Source organism: Myxocyprinus asiaticus, chromosome 19, assembly GCF_019703515.2.
Source record: "Myxocyprinus asiaticus isolate MX2 ecotype Aquarium Trade chromosome 19, UBuf_Myxa_2, whole genome shotgun sequence".
NCBI classification, from domain to species: domain Eukaryota; kingdom Metazoa; phylum Chordata; class Actinopteri; order Cypriniformes; family Catostomidae; genus Myxocyprinus; species Myxocyprinus asiaticus.
In genome coordinates this window covers 4,389,362-4,414,102 of record NC_059362.1, presented here as the reverse complement: position 1 = coordinate 4,414,102, position 24,741 = coordinate 4,389,362, and the positions used below count along the sequence as shown (strand labels likewise).

Sequence of the window (24,741 nt, the reverse complement as noted above, 5' to 3'; positions counted from 1 at the left end):
AAATTCTAGAAGTGATCACTGAGAAAATAAAGAATAAATAAAAATACAATAAATAGCTAAATTAACATCAGAACTGTATGTTCAGGATCAGTCAGTTGCTGATCATTTAAATAAAGAATAAATTAAAATTATAGCTCAATCAAAATCAGTACTGGATGTTTAGTATCAGTCAATTGCTGACCATTTAAATAAAGAATAAATTCAAATAAAATAAATAGCTAAATAAACATCAGTACTGTATGTTTAGTATCAGTCAATGGCTGGCCATTTAAATAAAGAATAAATAAAAATAAAACAAATAGCTAAATAAACATCAGTACTGTTTAGTATCGGTCAATTGCTGACCATTTAAATAAAGAATAAATAAAAATAAAATAAATAGCTAAATAAACATCATTAGTACTGTTTAGTATCAGTCAAATTCTGACTATTTTAATACTGCCAGTCAATTAGGGGCAGGTTGTAAAGCAAGAAGCACTTACACCTACCGAGACAAGAGATAAACAGCGGCAGCGGTGTTTCACCGTATTCTTCTATACAGGTTCAGAGGAAACCTTCAACGGTGGAAAACCAGACTTTTAAATATTACATTTTATAAATGCAATGACTGGAATTTTTCGGTTGAAGGGGGTACCAAACTGCAAATCCTGAATAAAACAGTTTGGTGAATACATGTTTACGCATTAGCTTCCACTCAGCTGACAAGCTGTGAAAGTAGACCCCAAGCATTGTTTTCTGCATTATATGTTCTGAAAAAAAGTTTTCATATCTGCACATTTCGGAAATCATATACGGCGATACGATATATATGTGAAAGGCTAAAATCGGCCGATATAATTCGGGCACTACCCAAAACTACTTGTGCTTTGCAGTGACACTGAATGGACGTCAAAAAATAAAAACCCAAAATCCAAGGGTATTGAAAGTAACAAGCTCTTACCCTGTATAATATTTGTTACATTACTGCATTGTCAGAAATTAACGTTTCCATAAAGGGGGCAATAATTACCCTATGGATATAATTTTCAGGGGAATTTTTATGTTTATAAGGGCATTTTTTCTAAACATATAAAAATGTACAGTGTCATTATTTTATTCAAAACATATAGTATGTGACTGTGTAATGCTACTCTTAAAGTAGAATTTTAAGAACTATATCAGATGGTATAAATAAAAAAACAAAACAGAAACAAGGGCATGTTTTCCCCCCACATTTTAAATTTTAGGGCATTTTTTGTCACTTTTCAGGGCATTTAATTTCTGACCCTGCATCACTGTTCTATTACAAGTGTTCTAGGTGGGAGAAATATCCTTTAGTAACACAAAATGTGATTAAAATGTGCATAATATTAAGCATACAATATAAAGATGATGCAATAGTGGCATCTAGCCTTGTTTTATTATTATTATTACAAGGGTGTGGCCTGCGACACCTTATTTCTTTTTGCATCTGGCCCCCAGTAAAAAAAAGTTTGGACACCCCTGTTATAGATTAAAAGGATAGTATTTCCCTTGTTTCAAAATATCTGCAGTCACACAGAGAGGCAAAACTGGCTGATATTGGAATATCTTAAACATTATACTTACAATCAACATACTGTAATGGAGGTATCAACCTATCAATTTGTATGTGTTTCTTTCCAGAGAATGGGATCATTAAATCGGACCGTGTATATGAAGTTATGTTGGCTACAGATCGTGCCCATTTCTCCAGATGTAATCCATATATGGACTCGCCACAATCTTTAGGTATGTGTGTCAATCCAAAGTTATCATTTTGTTCCCACAGTGCCATCTATGGCTGCTTCCTACAGTGTGTTTTATTGATGTTGCAGTGCAAAGCGGTGTGTGTGTGTGTATATATAACAGTGTCTACACTGGACATGTGCGATACAACAAAAATAGATTGCTGCTATTATTGTCAGAAGAGTTGTCTACAGTTTAAGCTCCTGACTTGGTGCGTTGCAATACAAAGGACACAGTGTTTTGATTTTTGATGTACTGCACAGCTGCTCCTTTATACAACTTTATAGCAACATATAATTAATGATTGATCGATATGGGTTTTTAATGGCCGGTGCTGATAGGCCAGTATAATTCTGATATATGTGATATCACACAATTTGATATGATAGTAAATGTTATGTACATAAAATTGCTAAATATTTATTTTAAATGGTAATGGTAATTAAAAATGGGGAAAAAAAAGAAAATATGAAATACTAAGATGTTACAGAAATAATTTTGGGGTGTTCCATGTCAAATCAACCAAATTCCGAAATCTTGAAATGTGCTAATTAAATGAAATTAGGTGGGTTGGGACCATCCCACCAAGTTTGGCATCTCTACGATTTACGGTCTCTGACACCCAGACACAGGCAGAACATGTTTTATTTTAAAATCAGTACAAATACAACAGGGTTCCAGCATCTTAGGTGTTTGGACCCCTAATGATGCATTTCAGAGCTTTGCAGATGTTCTCAAATTCAAAAACTAGATATAGGCCTAGGTTACTGACTGAAGAGCCACATGTGTCACATATTCTTAACAATAATTAATTTTTAGATTCTCGAAAATCATGGTTTTGACGCTATTGTTTTTACGTTTATAAATACAGGTTTCAACTTTATTTGTACATCAGACCTTTGTTTTGTTGGACAAGACCAATCTATATACCATTTGACCCACATTTGGTTCTAAACTAGGGTTGCAAATTCCCATTGAGATTACTATATTTTGTCTGTGGAATTTTGCCGTGCGAAGGTAAATGTGACCGCGCCTTAATACAAATGTCAGCATTGCATCAGAGAAAAAAATCCTTATTGCTGGGAAGGATACGGGATTGCAGACAATCCTGAGATGAAGCGATCTAATTGGAGTCCTGTGTGGAAACCTTTCACATGAAAAGACGGCAATGTTCATTGCGATTTCTGTGATGCTGTTTTGAAGTTTAACTGCACTTCACATACCACTTAAAGGGATAGTTCACCCAAAAATGAACATTCTCTCAACATTTACTCACCTTCATGCCATCCTAGGTGTGTATTACTTTTTTTCTTCTGTTGAACACATTTGAAGAAAAATGGAAAAATATCTTAGCTCAGTAGGTCCTTAAAATGCAAGTGGATGGTGATCAGACCTTTGAAGCTCCAAAAAGCACAGACAGTCAGCATAAACGTCATCTATACGACTCCAGTGGTTAAATTAATGTCTTCTAAAGTGAAACTAATGCTTTTGGTGTGAAAAAAGATCAAGTACTTTTTAAATCTAAAACTGCCCCTTAAAAAAATCCGCTTGTCCAGACAAGCGTTAATGTCGAGCCCTGATTAAATATTGTAATCAACATTCTCCGAGAATTTTTTTTTCTTCTGCAGTATAGCTCCTAAAGTAAATGTACGTTGTTTTAAAGGAGTTTTAGATAATATTTTGGAAAACAAGCCAAAAAAAGAAAAAAATGTATTTTGTTCCAGTGTATAATGGGCTGACTAGACTCTCTAACCTTTATGTTCACTTTGATCCATCATTAACTCACAAAAAACAAACTTTCTCTTCTTTTTCCAATTAAAGTTTTTTATTGATTCGTACATACAACAAGAAAAACAAAACATATATACACTGAATCAACATTTAACTCCCACTATTACCCCTCCCCCTCCCCAATCACCAACCCCACCCTGACCCACAACGAACATCCCTGTGGTCACATATAAGTATACAAAAAAATAAAAAATAAAAAAATTATAATATATATATATATATCACACACATTTAAAAATATACTTCTCTCTCCATAGCCCCTCCCCGAGAGTCCCCCAAAAATGCCAAATAACTGCCCCATTTCTCTTCAAATACATCCCAGATCCCCAGCCTTCTATATGACACCTCCTCGAAAGCTGCCACCCTCCCATTCTCTGCGCACCACTTCTGAAATGAGGGTGCTCCAGCTGACTTCCAACCCCTTAAAATAATCTGTCTACCTATCATAATACTGGTCAGAACCCAATTTTTTGTGTGTTTATCCCCTATATTGATGACCACCCCATCGCCTAAAATACAAATCTGGGGCAGAATGAAATTTGAGTGCCCAATATTTCACATGAAACTCTGAACCTTCAACCAAAATTCTTGGATCTTAACACACCACCAAAAAACATGGGTTGTGTCTCCATCTTCTGATTAGCATCGCCAGCAGGTGGGTGTGTCTTTAAGACCAAGCCTAAACAATCTAGAGGGTGTCCAATAGAATCTATGAAAAATCTTGAATTGCAAAAGGCAATCTCTAGATAACGACTTGATGTTTTTTAGAATCCTAGCCTAATCTCTTGATAGAAGTTAAACTCCGTCCCCCAGACTCTGAATTAGCAGGGAGTAATACACTGATGCCTCATCACCTTTTCAAAAGCAGTAATCGCCACTCCCTGAGTATCTGCCACTTTAGGGGGGTGTATGCTGCTCCCAAAAATAGTACAGATCAGATGGCACAGCTGTAAATACCTAAAGAACTGAGATCTGGGAATCCCAAAATGTTGAACCAAATTTTCAAACGATCTCAACACTCCACTCTCATATAGGTCACCGAGCATATTAACCTCCCTCACAGTCCACTCTGACCAGCAGGAAGGGGACTTATTAATACATAATTTTGGGTTCAGCCATATGCTTGAGGCAACATTTAAATAAATGTCCAATTTAAACACTCTGGACACTTTTGTCCATACCGAGTGCAAATGCAAGATAACGGGGTATAACTTCTCCGATTAGTTTTATAGAAAGGCTTTGCAATGGTGAAATAGGGGCAAGAAATTCCTGTTCAATACAAAACCAGGGAGGGGCTCTCTCAGGTGGAAGCAACCAATGAGCCAAATGTCTGAGACTGAACGCATAATAATAAAACAAAATCTTGGGTTGGCCTAGCCCACCTTTGTCAATCCGCCTATGTAACTTATTGAAATGTAATCTGGGACGTTTACCATTCCAAATGAAGGACTTCACTATGCTTGAAATAAGAGAGGGGGACATCTACAGGGAGAGATTGTAGCAGGTAGTTGAATTTTGGAATACAGTTCATTTTAATAACATTAACCTTCTCAGTCATATAAATGTAATGAAGCCCACCTGCCCACACACTCAAAAACATTTTTATTAAAATTAACTCTAACAAATTCACACAAATTTGCTGGGAATAAAATGCCCAAATACTTAATGCCCTGTTTGGGCCACTGGAAGGTGCCCAGCTGAAAAAACGTTATTTGGCATATGCTGTCAAAGCCAAAGCTTTGGATTTAGACTAATTGACTCTGTATCCTGAGAATTTAGAAAAGGAATTAATAATTCTGTGGAGGCAAGGCACAGATCTAGTGGGGTTGGAGACGAATAATAAAATATCATCTGCGTATCGCAAAAGAATATGCACCATACCTCCCGCCACCATTCCTGGAAAATCATCTTCCTTTCTTATTGCGGCTGCTAATGATTCCAGGGTAAGACAGAACAATAATGGGGAAAGAGGGAAACCCTGCCGGGTGCCCCTATCCAGAGTAAAATAATCTGAAATTAATCAATTTGTTTGTACCACCACTACCGGGTGTCTATAAAGTAACTTAATCCATCCAACAAAAGTATTCCCGAACCCATATATTTCCAAAATCTTAAAAAGAGAATCCCATTCTACCAAATCAAACGCCTTTTCAGCGTCAAGTGAGATGGCAGCGACCGGAGTCTGATCATTCATCACTGACCACATGATATTGATGAAATGTTATCAGAAGAGCTGCGGCCCCAGATAAACCCCACCTGATTTATACCCCCCAAAATTTTTTCTTTTATTTTTATGTAAAGGATCTTTGTCCTTTTTAAGAATCAGACTGATCTGGGCTTGTGTCATGGTTGGCAGAAGCTTTCCATTCTTTAATGATTCCTTATGAACTTCTAACAAAAGTGGAGCCAGTTCTGTAGCATAAGATCTAAAAAATGCAGCGGCAAAGCTGTCTGGTTCTACAAAGTTTCTAATATCTTCATCAGTAGATGAAGACATGGAACTATAGAGATCAAGATAGATTTCTTTAAAAACATTATTAATATCAATGGCCGAGGTAAATATTTTACCACCAGCAGATTTCACTGAGGGAATGGTAGAAAAAGACTCTCTCTCCTTTATATATCTAGTCAAAAGCTTCCCTGCTTTGTCCCCGACTCAAAGTATGACTGTCTTGCCCTGAATAGCCAAAACTCCACCTTCCTCGACAAAATAGTATTATATCTGTATTTCAATCGGGTCAATTCTTTGAGGCTATTAGACAACACTTGGCACTTTTAATATTCCCTTCCAACTCCACAAGTTCATATGCTTTGGATTTTTTGGTGAATGAGGCATACTGTATGATCCGGTCCATAAGATCCGCCTTAAGTGCCTCCCAAGCCACACCCACAGAGGATACTGAGGACCAGTTGGTCTCCAAATAAACATTGATTTCAGCCTTTAACATTTGTTGGAATTCAGGATTTTGCAAAAGGGATACATTAAAGCACCAACTATGTGATTTCTTTTTCTCCGTATGTGGCAACACCTCTAAACTCACCAGAGCGTGATTTGAGACTAAAATGTTTCCAATTGAACAGTCAGCAACAGATGAAATGAGGGACTTAGATATAAAAAAAATCTATTCTAGAATAAATCTTATGGACTGATGAAAAAATGTATAGTCCCTACCAGATAGGTTCAAAATTCTCCAAATATCTGTAAGACCAAGATTTTTACACATCCTGTGAAGCATTAGTGTTGCTCTAGGGGGCTTACACACTTTTGCTTCACTATGATCAAGGACTGAGTCCATAAAGATTAAAGTCTCCTCCCAATATTATATCATGAGGGGTGCCAGCGGATTGCAACATCCCTTCAAGATCTTTAAAAAAGCCCTGATCATCAGTGTTAGGTGCGTAAATATTAGCCAAAATCAACCTTTGTCCCTGAATTTCTGCTAAAACAATAATGACTGACTGTTCCTAATTTATCTTTAATCTGTTTGAGACATTTGAATTGTAGAAGCTTACTTATCAGTGTAATGACTCCCCTGCTCTTACTTGAGCCAACACTAAAGAAAACATGTCCAACTCATATCTTCCCAAATTTTTCAGCATCTTGCGGGGAAAGATGCGTTTCTTGAAGAAACACTATATCATATTTCTTATGTTTAAGAAGAGCAAAAACCTTTCTTCTTTTTATGGGGTGCCCCAACCCATTCACATTCCACGTGGGGAGAGACAATCCACTCATATTAACATTTGACATTTTGACATATTAGAAAAATAGATTGTGTGTCAAAAATAAAATTATAAAGACCACATTCCAGGGGGCCTGGATAGCTCAGTAAGTAAAGACGCTGACTACCACCCCTGGAGTCGTGAGTTCAAATCCAGGGGTGCTGAGTGACTCCAGCCAGGTCTCCTAAGCAACCAAATTGGCCCGGTTGCTAGGGTGGGAAGAGTCACATGGGGTAACCTCCTCATGGTCACTATAATGTGGTTCGCTCTTGGTGGGGCACGTGGTGAGTGCGTGGATGCCGCAGAGAATTGCGTGAAGACTCCACATGCGCGATGTCTCCATGGTCACGCGCTCAACAAGCGGAGACAACTGAGATTCGTCCTCTGCCACCCGGATTGAGGCGAGTCACTATGCCACCACAAGGACCTAGAGTGCATTGAGAATTGGGCATTCCAAATTGGGAAAAAAAAGAAAGGAAAAAAAAAGACCACATTCCAACATTAGTGCAACAATCAAACCTCAGACTTACCCCCGAACCAAACAAACAGAAAAAAGAAAAACGGGCACATTAACCCCGCATGACAGCACCAACAGGCATCCATCCCTCTAAACTCAAACAGTCCATGTACGCATACGAGAGCCCCCACGACAACTTTGCTGTCGGATTGCTCAAGTCCGGTGTTTCTATAAAAAAACAAAAATATCTAACAGAAGATAATCTATAAAACAAACTCCAGCCAATAGGTGGAATAAACACAAAGAACGTGTAGATTCATCCACATAACTGTCCTGAAGGTATGTTCCTCCACAAAACAAGCTCCAGCCGCTAGCGGAATCAGCAAAAAAATTAATAAATAAAAAAGGCCTTTCAGTTTCCTCGGGCAGTCAAACGAATGTTCAGTGAGCTGGCTCATTCGACTGCTACATGAGTGCAACAAATGACCCAGACACTCGAGAAATTCTCCACAAATAAACTCCGACCAATAGGAGGCAAAAGTACAAAGAACATGCAGATTCATCCACAACACTGACCCGAAGGAGTGCTACTACACAAAACAACTCCAGCCACTAGGCAGAACCAGCACAAAAAGAAACAAAAAAGGCGCTCAATTTCCTTGGACGGTCAAGTGAATGTTCAGTGAGTTGGTCCATTTGACTGCAACATGAGTACCACAAAATAACGTACTCAGTCCATTGACTTTATGAAGGACATCGCTTGCTGGGGACATGTAAATATTTGCGGCCATCCTTAGCATCTATTCTCAATTTGGCTGGGAACATCAGTGCAAAAGCGACCTTCCGTTGATGTAAGAGTTTCTTGCATTCCTTGAATCGATCACGTTTCTCTCTTGTCGAATTCGCAGAGTCTGGGAACAAGAAAATGCTGTGGTTCTTCCAAGAAATCCTTCCTTTAAACCTCGCCTCACATAAAACAAGATCTTTATCGGATGATCTGAGAAATTTGGCCAGAATTAATCGGGGCCTGTCTCCCTCAGCGGATCGCCTAGCCAGAACCCTGTGAGCTCACTCGATTTCTAGCTTATGGCTTATGTCAATCAGACTCGGAAAGAGCCCATCCAGGAATTTCACCATATCCCGACCTTCTTTGTCTTTAGGAATTCCAACATTTCGGACTTTATTCTGCCGGTTACAATTCTCCAAGTCCTCCAACATCTCCCAGATGTGCTCCAAATCCACCTTGGTCGCTAGCGGATTAGCAGCTAATTCCCTCTCCGATGACTTCAGATAATCGATCTGTTTCTCGACATCCCCCACTCTTGTAACCACCTCAGTGAATTTCATTTCCATTGCAGTGATCGATCGATGTATTACAGCAAGATCCTCCAAGTCAGCAACGACCTTCATCAGCATTGCCGACATTCATCAATTCTCACCGAATTTCCCTCACTTCTCCGGCCAAGTCGGCTCCCTGGCTTGCGGCCTGCTGCTCAGGGGCATCAGCTTGAGCACGTAAGTGTCTTTTAATGTCTCCAGAGCCTGAGGATTTTGAATTCTTTCACATATTGTCTTCCTAGAACAGTTAAGGATCAGGGTGTGTTGAATCTCACCGGTTTATGACATAAGTATTAAAACTAGCAAAGTGCGCAGAGCTCGTCATTCGCACGTCCGAACCTCGCATGCTGTCACGTGACTATCAAACTTTCTCGTCTTAATAGAGCTGCAGATCACAGAGTTTCTTCGTGATAATATACACAGTGAACATGACATATATATTATGATTCACTACATCGTGAACCATCGCGTTATAATCTAGCTGCAACAAACGTGTGTGATTGAGGAGCGTCCCCGTGCCAGAGTGTTCATCAGCCGAGAGAAGATTCGATCTCTTCCCCAGTCACTTCACGCAACTGAACCTGCTTCCTTATTATTTGAACTTTAATAAAGGATGCTTTAAAGATATACAGTTGAAGTCAGAAGTTTACATACACTTAGGTTGAAGTCATTAAAACTAATTTTGTAACCACTCTACAGATTTCATATTAGAAAACTATAATTTTGGCAAGTCGTTTAGGACATCTACTTTGTGCATGACATGAGTAATTTTTCCAACAATTGTTTACAGACAGAATGTTTCACTTTTAATTGACTATATGACAATTCCAGTGGGTCAGTAGTTTACATACACTAAGTTAACTGTGCCTTTAAGCAGCTTGGAAAATTCCAGAAAATTATGTCAAGCTTTTAGGCAATTAGTCAATTAGCTTCTGATAGGCTAATTGGAGTCAATTGGAGGTATATCTGTGGATATATTTTAAGGCCTACCTTCAAACACAGTGCCTCGTTGGTTGACATTATTGGAAAATCAAAAGAAATCAGCCAAGACCTCAGAAAAAAATTGTGGACCTCCAAAAGTCTGGTTCATCCTTGGGAGCAATTTCCAAACATCTGAAAGTACCACATTCATCTGTACAAACAATAGTATGCAAGTATAAACACCATGGGACCACACAGCCATCATACCGCTCAGGAGGAGATGCATACCGTCTCCTAGAGATGAACAGAGTTTGGTGCGAAAAGTGCAAATCAATCCCAGAACAACAGCAAAGGACCTTGTGAAGATGCTTGAGGAAACAGGTGGAAAAGTATCTATATCCACAGTAAAACGAGTCCTATATCGACATAACCTGAAAGGCTGCTCAGCAAGGAAGAAGCCACTGCTCCAAAACCGCCATAAAAAAGCCAGACTACAGTTTACAAGTGCACATGGGGACAAAGATCTTACTTTTTGGAGAAATGTCCTCTGGTATGTTGAAACAAAAATTGAACTGTTTGGCTATAATGACCATCGTTATGTTTAGAGGAAAAATGGTGAGACATGTGAGCCAAAGAACCATCCCAGCCAAGAAGCATGGGGGTGGCTGCATCATGTTGTGGGGGATCTTTGCTGCAGGAGGGACTGGTGCACTTCACAAAATAGATGGCATCACGAGGAAGGAAATTATGTGGATTTATTGAAGCAACATCTCAAGACATCAGCCAGGAAGTTAAAGCTTGGTCGCAAATGGGTCTTCCAAATGGACATTGACCCCAAGCATACCTCCAAAGTTGTGGGAAAATGGCTTAAGGACAACAAAGTCAAGGTATTGGAGTGGCCATCACAAAGCCCTGATCTCAATCCGATAGAAAATTTGTGGGCAGAACTGAAAAAACTTGTTGTAGGAGGCCTACAAACCTGACTCAGTTACACCAGTTCTGTCAAGAGGAATGGGCCAAAATTCCTGCACCATGTTGTGAGAAGCTTGATGAAGGCTACTCAAAACATTTGACTCAAGTTATACAATTTAAAGGCAATACTACCAAATACTAACAAAGTGCATGTAAACTTCTTACCCACTGGGAATGGGATGAAAGAAATAAAAGCTGAAATAAATCATTATCTCTACTATTATTCTGACATTTCACATTCTTCAAATAAAGTAGTGATCCTAACAGACCTAAGACAGGGAATGTTTTCTACGATTAAATGCCAGGAATTGTGAAAAACTGAGTTTAAATGTATTTGGCTAAGGTGTTTGTAAACTTCTGACTTCAACTGTAATGCTGGAATTGTTGGAAACCAAAATCGTAATTGAAAATAAAATTCGATTAATCACCCAGCCCTAATTCTAAGGTGACGTTTAGCTTTGACACTTCCAGTGTAGACATGGTGTTAGTATGGGGATTCTCTTGATGTATTTTCTCTTTTGCAATGGTTTCTAGATATAACAATGGTATTTTTTGGTTTACACAATACACACAATACAATAAAAAAAGTATACATTCTATATATATATACTATATATACTTTTTTTATTGTATTGTGTGTATTGTAAACTGTACAGTGTATGTTATTATTTGTATATTGTGTTGTAATTATGTGTATATTAGACTTTAATTGTGTTGTGTTAATCTGATGTTTATTGTAAATTGGTATATGTCTCATCACTTTCACGACTGCTATGTTGCTCGGAACTGCACCCAAGTATTTCACACACTATTGCACTTGTGTATATGGCTGTGTGACAATAAAAGTGATTTGATTTGATTTGATAGACATGGTGTTAGTATGGGGATTCTCTTGATGTATTTTCTCTTTTGCAATGGTTTCTAGATATAACAATGGTCTTTTTTGGTTTATTCAATTTTGTACAGGTTACCAAGCAACAATCAGTGCACCACATATGGTAAGTTAAAAGTGCATTTCTTGCAGTAAGCACCATTTGTAATAGCAGTTGTTGACATGTTTAAACGTGTTGATGTGCCGCAGCATGCATACGCACTGGAGCTTCTCCATGATCACCTGTACGAGGGAGCAAAGGCTCTGGATGTGGGATCAGGTTCTGGAATCCTGTCCGTCTGCTTTGCCAGAATGGTAAGTCACATTGACATCCCATCGCAATCACGGCATTGCTTTGGATTTTCACATTTCTGTAGTATTACATGCAAATTAATATGATTGAATACAATCACAATCATCACACATTTGAATGTAGTATAAATTATCTTTCTATAGTACAACAATTAAACTGTTTTTGTAATATAGAGCACCAAATGTTAAAAAATTAATGAAAAACCATTGTAAATGTTTTTCATTTTTCACATAATTTAGTCCTGAATATATTTATTTTTATAGCGATTTACTCCATATATTGGTTTGGTATTTTGATGATTTATTACATTTTATTATTATTGCATTAATATATATTTTTGTATTTGGGAAGTTATCACATCCTGTGGTGTGATAAGCTATACTCCATCTAAGACTATTTTAAAATGCATTTTGCAGGTCTTTTTATAATTATGCATGCAGCTTTAAAGGGATAGTTCGCCCAAAAAAGAAAATTCTCTGATAATATACTCACCCTCATGCCATCTGAGATGTGTATGACTTTCTTTCCTCTGCAAAACACTTTTGAAGATTTAGAATGGGAGTGGATGGTGATTAAATATTTGTAGGCACAAAAAGCACAGATAGTCAGCATTAAAGTAATCCATCCTATCTCCAGTGGTGACATTAATGTTTTCTAAAGCAAATAGATCACTTTGTTATTTAACACATATTTAAGCACTTTTTAACAATAAAAGATAGCTTCCAGTCAGGCGTTGATGAATGGCCGAGTTCTCCTGTGACGTAAGCGCGATGGCACGTGAACTGACACGTGATAGACACAACCAGTGAGTCGAAGGAACGTACCAAAGCACTTGCGTCACATGAGTTCACTTAAGTGTCACCTAAATTAATGTCACCGCTGGAGATAGGATGGATTACGTTAATGCTGACTATCTGTGCTTTTTGACCTACAAATATCTAATCACCATCCACTCCCATTCTAAGGACCTGCTGAGCCTGGATCATCTATTTATTTATTTTTGGAGGTTTAGTCCTCCTTAAGGCCCAGGTAAACTTCATTTTTGTGCGTTCCGGATCAACTCGAGCCTGGTCGACCACGTTGCATTTTTGAGTATACTCTTCTGACCACGAGCAAATACGAATGCATTTAACGCATGCCCACTACAACTTCTTTGTGATACTTTTTAAATACAGCCAAGGACCGCGTGCACGGATCAAGAAAATGTAGGCGGTGTGCGGTCAAGCAATTTGATTTCAATTTGCGTCACACATACTGTGCGCTTAGTGATCCGCAACTCGGACACCTGAAGTATACTTTGGCCTTTACTGACAGTAGCACTCAGTGTTGTTTGTGTTGTTGTTGTGTGTGTATTGTTATAGTGGGTGTGTGTGTTGTGTTGCAGGTTGGTCCGAAAGGGAAGGTGATTGGCATTGATCATATAAAGGAACTAGTGGATGACTCCATAACTAATGTAAAGAAAGACGACCCTAGTTTGATCTCTTCAGGGAGGATCAAACTCATCGGTTGGTTTTATTCTACTTGCCCATCTCTTGTCTCCCACAAAAGTTTTTTATTAGGGATGCACCGAGATTGAAATTCTAGCCGAAATGATAAGTGGATAATATTTTCATGTTATGGCCAATAACCAAGAATGTTTTTGCTATATACTACAGTTGAATTCAAGCATGAAATCTATTAGAGGTGCTTGCTCTTGCTCATATGTACATACAGTTAGGATTTTAAAAATGCTATTACTTTTCTAAGAGACCAGACTTGCATTTTTTTTCCCCGGGCGGATGATAAAACGGCTGAAAAATCCCATAGATTTACATTGAAGGAGGGACCTGATCCATATCTTGAGACCAGAATATCATAGAAACTTGGGCTGTTTTGACTTTTAAGCAAGTAAGCAACCATCAAGCAATGCCCTGGCAACCACCCACAACACCCTAGCACAGGGGTCGGCAACCTATGGCACGCGTGCCAGCATTGGCATGTGGAGGCGAAATCACTGGCACGCCAGCAACGGTGAGAGAGAAGTAGACTATTTTATTTATATAAATTACGCAACAGCATTCCAGTCTACATCTTGATGTAATCCTTCTTCATGATCACGCAGCATGTTTTCATGAGCTGAATGGGAGGCTAAACAAAAAGTTAAAATGTGACGAGACTGCAGTATACCCAATAGACTCATGCAGCGCGTGCAAGCCATTCACGCATCACGAGCCGGCAACGCTTCACTTTAGTTTAATCGCGCGATTAAACATGCCCGCTTTGCTTCGGTCAGGCTGCGCGGATGACAGCCTACATTCTGTGATTCATTTGTTTCTTTTTGCTTTCAGAACAACACATGTAATAAGGAAAACACTACTATTAATCCTTGAGATTTCCAACCCAGCATACAGGTACACCCTCCTTAAACCATGGTCACACTCAAAATTACATTAAAAGATTAAAAGAGAAAACATAGTCTTATAAAAATCTGAGTCTATTCAAAATATAAATTAAACCTGGAAATAACGTTTTAGGATTTTGCAGGTGCGATTCATCGAAAAAGGCTAAATAGTTGATCGGCTTGTGATGCGCAAATGGCTTGCACACGCGTGTGTTTAGCCTTCCATTCAGCTTATGAATACACGCTGCATGATCATGAGGAAGGATTACATCAAGATTTCGATTGGAATGCAGGTCAGGTGCGAAAATTTCATAAAAATAGAATAGCCTGCTCCTCTCTCGTTGTTGCTTGCATGCTGGTGATAACCCCTCTGCGTGATTTTGAAAAATGTATGACATTATAAAAGAAATATTTAAGATTCCATAGAATTTCATGATCAGTAATCAAATAAGCAGATTGTGACAAACTGTGTTAACTCATTTTGTATAAAAGGACTGGTATTCTTTCTTTAAAGCACTTTCACAAGATGCTCTGTGAAAATTCACATGAAGGATCATGGTTATATCATAATCATCAGGTTTTGCACAAATTTTTCACTCAAACTGTTATGCTGATAATATCATTTGTAATTAAAAATAAACTATTATATTAGAAAAAGCAAAATAGAAATATTTTCACAAGTGGACTCAAACTTCAGAAAATTACTTACATGGCCATGTTTGGGGGGTCTCGGCACAGCCATTGACCAGGAATATAAAAAATGGCACTCCATGTCAAAAAGGTTGCTGACCCCTGCCCTAGCATCATGGCAACAAGTTTTCCCTGGGCAAACCTAAACATTTATTTTCTTGCATAATTTGGTATAGACAAAGTATACATGTGGATGGATAAGCCCTCATTTTGATAAAGGTGGGACCTCTGCGATGCTGGTTAGAAAGACTGGTGACTGATTAGAGAGAAGCGCTTGAGAGTTTGAAACCAATGTATTTTAAAGATTAGTTTGGGATTGTACAAGAGACTTTGAGCGTGTGGTCTGAAACAAAGAAAAGATCAAAAACTGAAGTTGTATGTACAACTTATAATTAGTGCTATCAGTCGATTCAAATTGTTAATCACGATTAATCGCATAATTTTTCATAGTTACGATTAATCCCAGATTTGTAAAGTGCTGAAATTTGACTCTATATATACAAAAAAAGTGCATTTTCCTGACAAAATGCACTTGTTTCCTTCTTGGGAAAGAAAACAAAACAATAAATAACTGTTTTATTATTTTGTTTTTACATAAACATAGAAATGCACTGAAATAGCACCAATTCATGTAACATTAAACGTTTCCCAAAGTCTAAGTGGAGGTTGACTAATTGAAAGAACTGTGCAACTGTAGGTTGCATATTCATTGGGATTTGCATTATATCTCTTAAACTTAAACTTGCATTTTGGTGATAGTTAAGACATGATGTGTTTGTGTGGTAATTAAGTTGTGCCTTACAGAGCCTGCCAAGTACTTGATTTTTGTCTCATCTGGGCTTGTTTTGTCCAACAAATAGGGTAATTTCCCCATCTTTTGATCACTGACATTGCTGTTGTGTATGTTTGTGGTGTGTGCATCAGTGTAATGACTCCAGGCGGACACATCGCAAAGGATTCACCCTTCTCTGACCAGTGTATTTGCTGGTTTATGCTTTATTAACGGTAAAGGTGTTGATCACGATTAAGAAAAATTCACGTTTTTTAATTAAAGAAATTAAATTACAAATTGTAAAATGTGTTGGGCCTCATATATTCAGATAGAAGACAAAGGCAGGCCTAACACAGTCATAAAACCTAACTGAGGCCCACATACAAAGTCATAAATCTTACTGATAAAAACCACGCCAAAATCAAACAGAGAGTCCAAAACAGACTACAAATCCCATGAAGCCTTGCTCACTAAAGGATTGAACTCTCAACTCCTATTGGATGAGGCACACGACAGAACGCCCCTCAACCATGACATCATCAGGAGTAGAAATAACTCTGAGATGCTTCCGGGATTTGCTTCCAGCAACTTTGCTTGCCGTGCGTAGACGCAGCTCATCGCTGCTCTCAGGTGTAGCCTCGTGGCAAAAGGAAGTAACGTCCGACTTGAAACTGTGGCCATACAATCTCCATCTCGCTGGACTAGTTGAGATTACTGTGTTCCACCGAACACTAACTGATCCAAAGGAGACCGCCGAGCAATCCGCATATTCATCCGTTTGCCTGCAGAAGTGAAGAGAAAAGATTTCTCTTCCATCTTTAATCAAGTCGACATCGCTGATTTCTCCGCCAGCCTGCCGACAGAGCGAGGAAATGGCCTCCCGTCATCACCCAACCGGTTTCTCTCCGCCCACATTCACGACCATATTCTCTGGCCGGCAATCTCGTGTGACGTACTTTCCACGTGAGTCACGTCCGCCATTTTGTGTGCGTCCCTCCTTACACACACACACACACACACACACACACACACACACACACACATACACATATTCTCTCTCTCACACACACACACACACACACACACACCTTCCTCATGTGTTATAGGATTATTTTGTTTACCATATCTAATCATATCACTGTTTAGTTTGTAGTTGTAAGTCGGAAGTTTATTGACTGCATTGTATTGATTATTAATTGATATTACTGCATAAATAAACTTTGTTATATTTCAAAGAGGAGAGTTTTGGTTTGTTTGCTTACACCTGTGTGAAATGCTGACGGGATGTCAGTGCTCGGATTCAAGCCTTCATTGTTTTTTTTTTTCCGAAAATCAATATTCTTCGGATGTCGATTTTCCTAAGAGAACAATCTAATATTGAGACTGTTATACTATCTGGTTATTAGTCCCTGATTCCAGGGTGGTGTCCCGGCGATATTAATCCTTATTAATGTTCTATTGATTTTTGATAATTGATAATTATCTTTGATGATTGTTGAATTTGAAGGATCAATACGCTAATGTTAATTTTAATCAATGTTTCATTGATGTTAACAATTATCTTTGATAATTGTTGATTTAAAGGATTAAAAAAAGTTAACATTGATTCAAATCAATGTTCTATTGATTTTAATAATAATTATCTTTGATAATTAGTAATTATTGCTAATAACCAAACCCGCTTCTAAACGTAGCGCACTACATTTACTGGAGCCCCATATGAGGTTTTAATGAGTTAGATTCTATTATTTAATTTGATTATTAATTAATAACTAAAGAAATAATTATTATTTCTGATAGTAACACTGATCTAAACAACCAGTAAAGCCCAACAAATGTTTGCATTTGTTAACACGTTAACTTACACTTATACAAGATTAACATAGAAACCAATAAACAATTATAACATTTCACTTTTGTATCTAGAGAAAAAATCCTGATGTAGGACACAATATGAAAACTATCACTTTGAAAAATGCCAAAGCATAATTCAAAGCTGAAATAAACTTATTACATTGTATTATTACTTTAAATTATATTTGCATTTATTCATTTAGCAGATGCTTTTATCCAAAGCGACTAACAAATAAGGAACACAACAGAAGTGATCCATCCTTAGGAGGCAGTAATAAGAAAAGTGCTGTAATACAAAGTTGCAAATTGCTCAGAGAAGTGCAAGTAGAGAGAAGGGTGAGAGACTGTGGTAAAAAAATGAATTAATTTTAATAGAAGAAGAAGAAAGAAGACAGTTATAGCATTAGGATTAGGTCAAGTGCTCACGAAAGAGATGTGTCTTTTGTTTGTTTTGTCTACAATTCTTATGTTTTTTTTGTCTTGGATGTTGTCTGCCTTATTGTCTACGATAGACAAACACTTTTGGACATTGGTTCAAAACCGGAACCGAAAACCGGACTTTAAACACCTCAATGCTGACCCGCTGTTTATAAACATGACAGCGGAGCCCTTTGTCTGGGCAGCCCGGCCGCGGAAACATAGCCGCAAAAGGGAAAGGAGAGCCGGTGTTCTCGTCAGACTAAGACTTCGCGGAAATCGACCTCCGCTACCCAGCATTCTACTGGCAAATGTTCAGTCTCTAGACAACAAGCTCTGATAGCGTGGATCTCTTTCCAACGAGAGATGAGGGACTGCTGCATTATCTGCCTTACAGAAACTTGGATGTCTGCGGAGATTCCAGACCCGTGGGGTTCTCCGTGCACCGAGCGGACAGAGCGAAAGACCTCTCAGGTAAAAGCAGAGGTGGTGGTGTATGTTTTATGACCAACAAATCCTGGTGTGATCAGAGGAACGTACATTCTTTCAAGTCTTTCTGAGCAGGAAACCACGCACCCTGAGGCCGCATTCACAGGGGACTTTAACAAAGCCAATTTCAAGTCAGTAGCACCGAAATACTACCAACACATCAGTTTCAACACACAAGGGGACCGGGTTTTGGACCATTGCTACTCTCCTTTCCGGGACGGCTACAAATCCCTCCCCCACCCACCATTTGTCAAATCGGACCACTCTTCCGTTCTGCTTGTGCCCGCGTACAGGCAGAAACTGAAACAGGAAGCACCCTCGATGTCGACACTGATACCGTAACGTGTTTCATCAGGAAGTGCATAGATGACGTAGTGCCGACCAAAACAATACGGATATACCCCAACCAGAAACCGTGGATTAATAGCGATGTTCGTGCAGCACTTAATGTACGGACCTCTGCTTTTATTTCCAGGAATGTGGAGGAGCATAAACCAGTTATGCCTGCCGCAAAACTATCAGAGCAGCCAAACACCAGTACAAGGACAAGATTGAAGGACAGTTCAATACTGACTCTAGAAGCATGTGGCAGGGAATTAATATCATCACAGACTTCAAAGGGAATAAAAACTCCGCCATGAACACCGCTGCCTCTCTCCCGGATGAGCTTAATACTTTTTATGCTCATTTTGAGGGAAATAACACCGCCCTCACGGAGAGAGCTCTCGCGGCCGAAGCTACAGAGGTTAGTTCACTCTCCGTCTCTGTAGCGGATGTAACCTGATTCTTCCGATGGGTGAATATCCGTAAAGCCGCGGGACCAGATGGCATTCCGGGCCATGTCATCAGAGCGTGCAAGAACCAACTGGCTGGTGTTTTTACAGACATTTTCAACCTTTACCTCTCCTTGTCTGTGGTCCTCACATGCTTTAAAACATCCATGATTGTGCCTGTACCAAAGCAATCCAAAATCACTTAAATGACTGGCTAAATGTTGCTCTGACCCCCATTATCAGCTAATGCTTCGAGAGACTAATCAGAGATTACATCTGCTCTGTGCTGCCTGCCTTACTGAATTCACTGCAGTTTGCATACCGCAACAACTGCTCATCTGATGATGCCATTGCATCTACACTACACACTGCTCTCTCCCACCTGGAATAAAGGAACACATATGTGAGTGCTGTTTGTAGACTACAGCTCAGCATTCAACACCATAGTGCCCTCCAAGCTTGATGTGAAACTCCGGGCTCTGGGCTTAAACAGCTCGCTGTGCAGCTGGATCCTGGACTTCCTGTCAGGCAGACGCCAGATGACCAGAATGAGCAGTAACATCTCCTCACCACTGACCCTCAACACTGGAGCCCCGCGGGGCTGTGTTCTCAGCCCACTTCTGTATTCCCTGTATACACACATGACTGTGTGGCAACACATAGCTCCAGTGCCATCTATAAGTTTGCTGATGATATGACGGTGGTAGGTCTGATCACTAACAATGATGAAACGGCCTACAGAGAGGATGTGCACACTCTGACACTCTGGTGTCAGGAGCACAACCTCTCCCTCAACGTCAGTAAGACCAAGGAGCTTGTTGTGGACTTCAGGAGAAAAGCCAGAGAACACAGCCCCATCACCTTCAAGTTCATCGGTGTGCACATCACTGAGGAACTCACATGGTCCGTCCACACAGAGGCCGTTGTGAAGAAGGCTCACCAGTGCCTCTTCTTCCTGAGATGGCTGAGGAAGTTTGGAATGAACCACCATATCCTCACACGGTTCTACACCAGCACTGTAGAGAGCATCCTGACTGGCTGCATCACTGCCTGGTACGGCAACAGCACCGCCCTCAATCACAAAGCCCTGCAAAGGGTGGTGCGAACTGCCAGACACATCATCGGAGGTGAGCTTCCCTCCCTCCAGGACATCTATACCAGGCGGTGTGTGAAAAAAGCTCGGTGGAACATCAGAGACTCCAGCCACCCAAGCCATGGGCTGCTTTCACTGCTACCATCAGGCAGGCGGTATCGCAGCATCAGGACCCGCACCAGCCGACTCCATGACAGCTTCTTCCCCCAAGCAAACAGACTTTTGAACACTTGATCTCTCACGATCAATAAACATCAGCACTGCACTTTATTAATCTCACACTGGACTGTCATAATTATATTCTCTCTTGACAACACACTGGTAACTGACTATCAACCAACAGCCTGATGTCAATACAGCACAATACAACCTACTGTATATTTTATATATACTATTTTTTGGTAATTAAATGTTTTCATTAAATCATACATTAACAATGAAATACAAAACATTTATATATATATATATAAATGTTTTGTATTTCATTGTTAATGTATGATTTAATGAAAACATTTAATTACCAAAAAATAGTATATATAAAATATATATAAAATCAACATTTAAACCCCACAACCCCCCCAAAAAAACAACCCTGTGGTCAAACATAAGTATATATATATATAGAAATAAAAATCAAACAGATACACACACACACACACACACACACACACACACACACACACACACACAAAAACTTTAAGTCTGCATCTAGAGATGCAAGGGTGCGTCTTATACAATTCAAAATTTTGCATAGATTTTATTGGACCCCCTCTAGACTGTATAGGCTTGGTCTTAAAGACACACCCACCTGCTGGAGATGCCAATCGGAGGATGGAGACATGGCCCATGTTTTTTGGTGGTGTGTCGAGATCCAGAAATTCTGGTCGAAGGTTCAGAATTTTGTGTGCGACGTGGTGTCCACTCGGGTTTCATTTTGCCCCAGACTTTGTGTTCTGGGCGATGGGGCGGTCATCGATGTGGAGGATGGCCAAATAGAGAACTGGGTTCTGACCTGTGTGATGATCGCCAGGCAGGTTATTTTGAGAGGTTGGAGGTCAGCTGGTGCGCCCCCATATCCGGAGTGGTGTGGGGAGAGTGGCAGCTTATGAGGAGGTGTCATCGGGAAGACGGGGTGGCTTGGATATGTTTATACGGAAATGGGGCAGGTATTTGGAGTATTTGGAGGGCTCTCGGGTGGGGTGTGGAGAGAGTAGTGTAATATAGTTAGTATGATTATTATGTGTGTGTATGTATGTATGTATGTATATGTGTGTGTGTGTGTGTGTATATATATATATATATATATATATATATATATATATATATATATATATATATACAGTTGTGCTAAAAAGTTTGCATACCCTGGCAGAAATTGTGAAATTTTGGCATTGATTTTGAAAATATGACCGATCATGCAAAAAACCTGTCTTTTATTTAAGGATAGTGATCATATGATGCCATTTATAATCACATAGTTGTTTGGCTCCTTTTTAAATCATAATGATAACAGAAATCACCCAGATGGCCCTGATCAAAAGTTTACATACCCTTGAATGTTTGGCCTTGTTACAGACACACAAGGTGACACACACAGGTTTAAATGGCAATTAAAGGTTAATTTCCCCCACCTGTGGCTTTTAAAATTGCAATTAGTGTCTGTGTATAAATTGTCAGTGAGTTTGTTAGCTCTCACATGGATGCACTGAGCAGGCTAGAAACTGAGCCATGGGGAGCAGAAAAGAACTGTCAAAAGACTGCTGCATTCTGGATCAGTTGCAGAGGTTGCAGGAAGTCCTGCCAGAGGAACATTGCAGTAGTCCAGGCTAGATATAACAAGAGCCTGGGCAAGGAGTTGGGTAGCATGCTGAGATAGGAAAGGTCTGATCTTCCTAATGTTATAAAGAGCAGATCTGCATGATCGGGCTGTTCTCACGATGTGGTCTGTGAAGTTCAACTGATCGTCAAACACAACCTCAAAATTTCTGGCAGTTTTGGATGGTATAATTGTTGACAAGTCTTGGTAAATTTATGATGAACTGCTGGGCTCGCTGGAAGGTGGTGTTCTTTCATCCATCACAAAATGTCTGCCAGTCAGGCTGAGATCCGTGCAGCAACCGTAGGATTGTCAGGCTGTGTCCCTGGATGCTGATTGGTCAACATAGCTTTCCAGTCAAGCTAGAACACAGTAACAGCTATGTTGTGAAACACCTGTTTACCAGCTACTGTGTATCACTGCACGGCACCCATAAAGACCAGCCATTAGCCTTATTCCCCATGTCAGGGACTAGAGAACTTCTTGCAGAAGGGTTACACTTAATGAACTTAACATTTTTATAAAAATTATTTGTAATAAAAAAAAATGTCCTTCATATTTTACCTTTTAAGACAGACCTACCGTGAGGTGCGAGGTTGTTAATCGAAGGTATATGTTTTAGAGGTCAACCGAAAGTGCATTTTACCGATACCGATAACCAAGGTGGTGAAAAGGGCCGATAACCGATTAATCATCAGATAGTTTTTTTTTTTTATATATATATTTATTTGTTTATACCCTTTTCTCCCAATTTGGAATGCCCAATTCTCACTACTTAGTAGGTCCTCGTGGTGGTGCGGTTACTTACCTCAATCTGGGTGGTGGAGACAAGTCTCCGTTGCCTCCGCTTCTGAGACTGCCAATCTTATCATGTGGCTCGTTGTGCATGACACAGCAGAGACTCCACATGTGGAGGCTCATGCTATTCTCCATGCACAAATTACCACGCGCCCCATTGAGAGCGAGAACCACTAATCGCGACCACGAGGAGATTACCTCATGTGACTCTACCTTCCCTAGCAACCAGGCCAATTTGGTTGCTTAGGAGACCTGGCTGGAGTCACTCAGTACGCCCTGGATTCGAACTCGCAACTCCAGGGGTGGTAGTCAGTGTCAGTACTCGCTGAGCTACACAGGCCCCCTGTCAGATAGTTTTTTAAAAATATTTATTGAATGTTGAAACATTTTCTTATTCTTTCCTAACTGTGAGGGGCACTGACTTTTGTGCAACCAAAACCCAATAATAACTACAAAAGTTTTTTAGATTTGGTGCATAACGCTAGAGTTTTAACTCTTACTCTTATTTTGAAATGTATGTGCTTTCAATAATTGTTCCTTTAGCATCACTGTCAGTCAAAATAACATGAACTCAATAATCAATAAATGTTACATAAATAAACGTTCAACAATGTCTATGCTTAATATGTGTCTTTTTTTTAAATTTTTTATAATGTATAAATAATCGTGATTTAGTCCATAAACTGTGATGATGACAGTGACTTGGCTCTGTTATAATCCTCTATATGTAAATATTCAACAAATTAAGCTTTTTATAGCCTATATATTCATCAGATTAAGGGTTTTGGCCACTGAGAAACATGGAAACATGCTTCAAAAAGCAACTATCGGCACCGATTAATCTGTAAGACCGATATATCGGTCGACCTCTAAAATGTTTCTGTTTAAGCTATCAGTCAGCATTATTTTAACTTCATTGTTTAATAGTCATGTTTAATAGCAATATTTCTGATGAACTACACTACCCATGATCCTGAATCAAACATCCAGCAATCAGAGAATTGCGATAAACAAAGAGCACCAAACAAGCTCGACAGCAACTACCCACTCGCATGACGTACTTTGAATGACGCAATCGAGTTGTTCTTCCTAAACTCTCAAACTACTTGTATATTTGTAGATTCTTAATATTTTGCAATAAAATTTTAACTAATTGTTTCTTTACTTCCAATCAACAACTTCAAATCATTAGTTTTATATAGTCTTTAATTTGAATACATCATTTGCAATGCTTCATGGGATTGTAGTTCCCTCATGCCCTCATTAAAGATGTTAAGTACACAGTCTTTTTACCAATGTATTTTGGTCTGATACTTTTTCTTCAAATCAAAGTTGTGTGTGATTGTGTGATTATGTTTTGTATGATTCCCCTCAGCGAGGGTTGGTTTGGTTCATTGCTTACAACTCTTTTATGAAGGATTTTATAAAATCCCTATATATGAAAAAAAAATGAATGGGAAAAATACAGAACGGCTGAAAAAGTGGGCGGGCACTGTTGTGCTGTACATTATAACAAAAAAGAAAATC

At 39.2% G+C, this 24,741-nt stretch overlaps 1 protein-coding gene across 6 annotated transcripts in view; it reads left to right on the top strand.

The window, feature by feature from the left end:
• pcmt (protein-L-isoaspartate (D-aspartate) O-methyltransferase) overlaps window positions 1-24,741 on the top strand; it is a 623,660-nt gene that overhangs the window by 590,022 nt on the left and 8,897 nt on the right. For all 6 annotated transcript variants that reach the window (XM_051644898.1, XM_051644899.1, XM_051644897.1 and 3 more), the window contains 4 exons: window positions 1,645-1,749; window positions 11,915-11,946; window positions 12,030-12,134; window positions 13,517-13,637. In XM_051644898.1, the coding sequence (XP_051500858.1) occupies window positions 1,645-1,749; window positions 11,915-11,946; window positions 12,030-12,134; window positions 13,517-13,637 (363 nt within the window). The remainder of the gene's footprint in view (window positions 1-1,644; window positions 1,750-11,914; window positions 11,947-12,029; window positions 12,135-13,516; window positions 13,638-24,741) is intronic.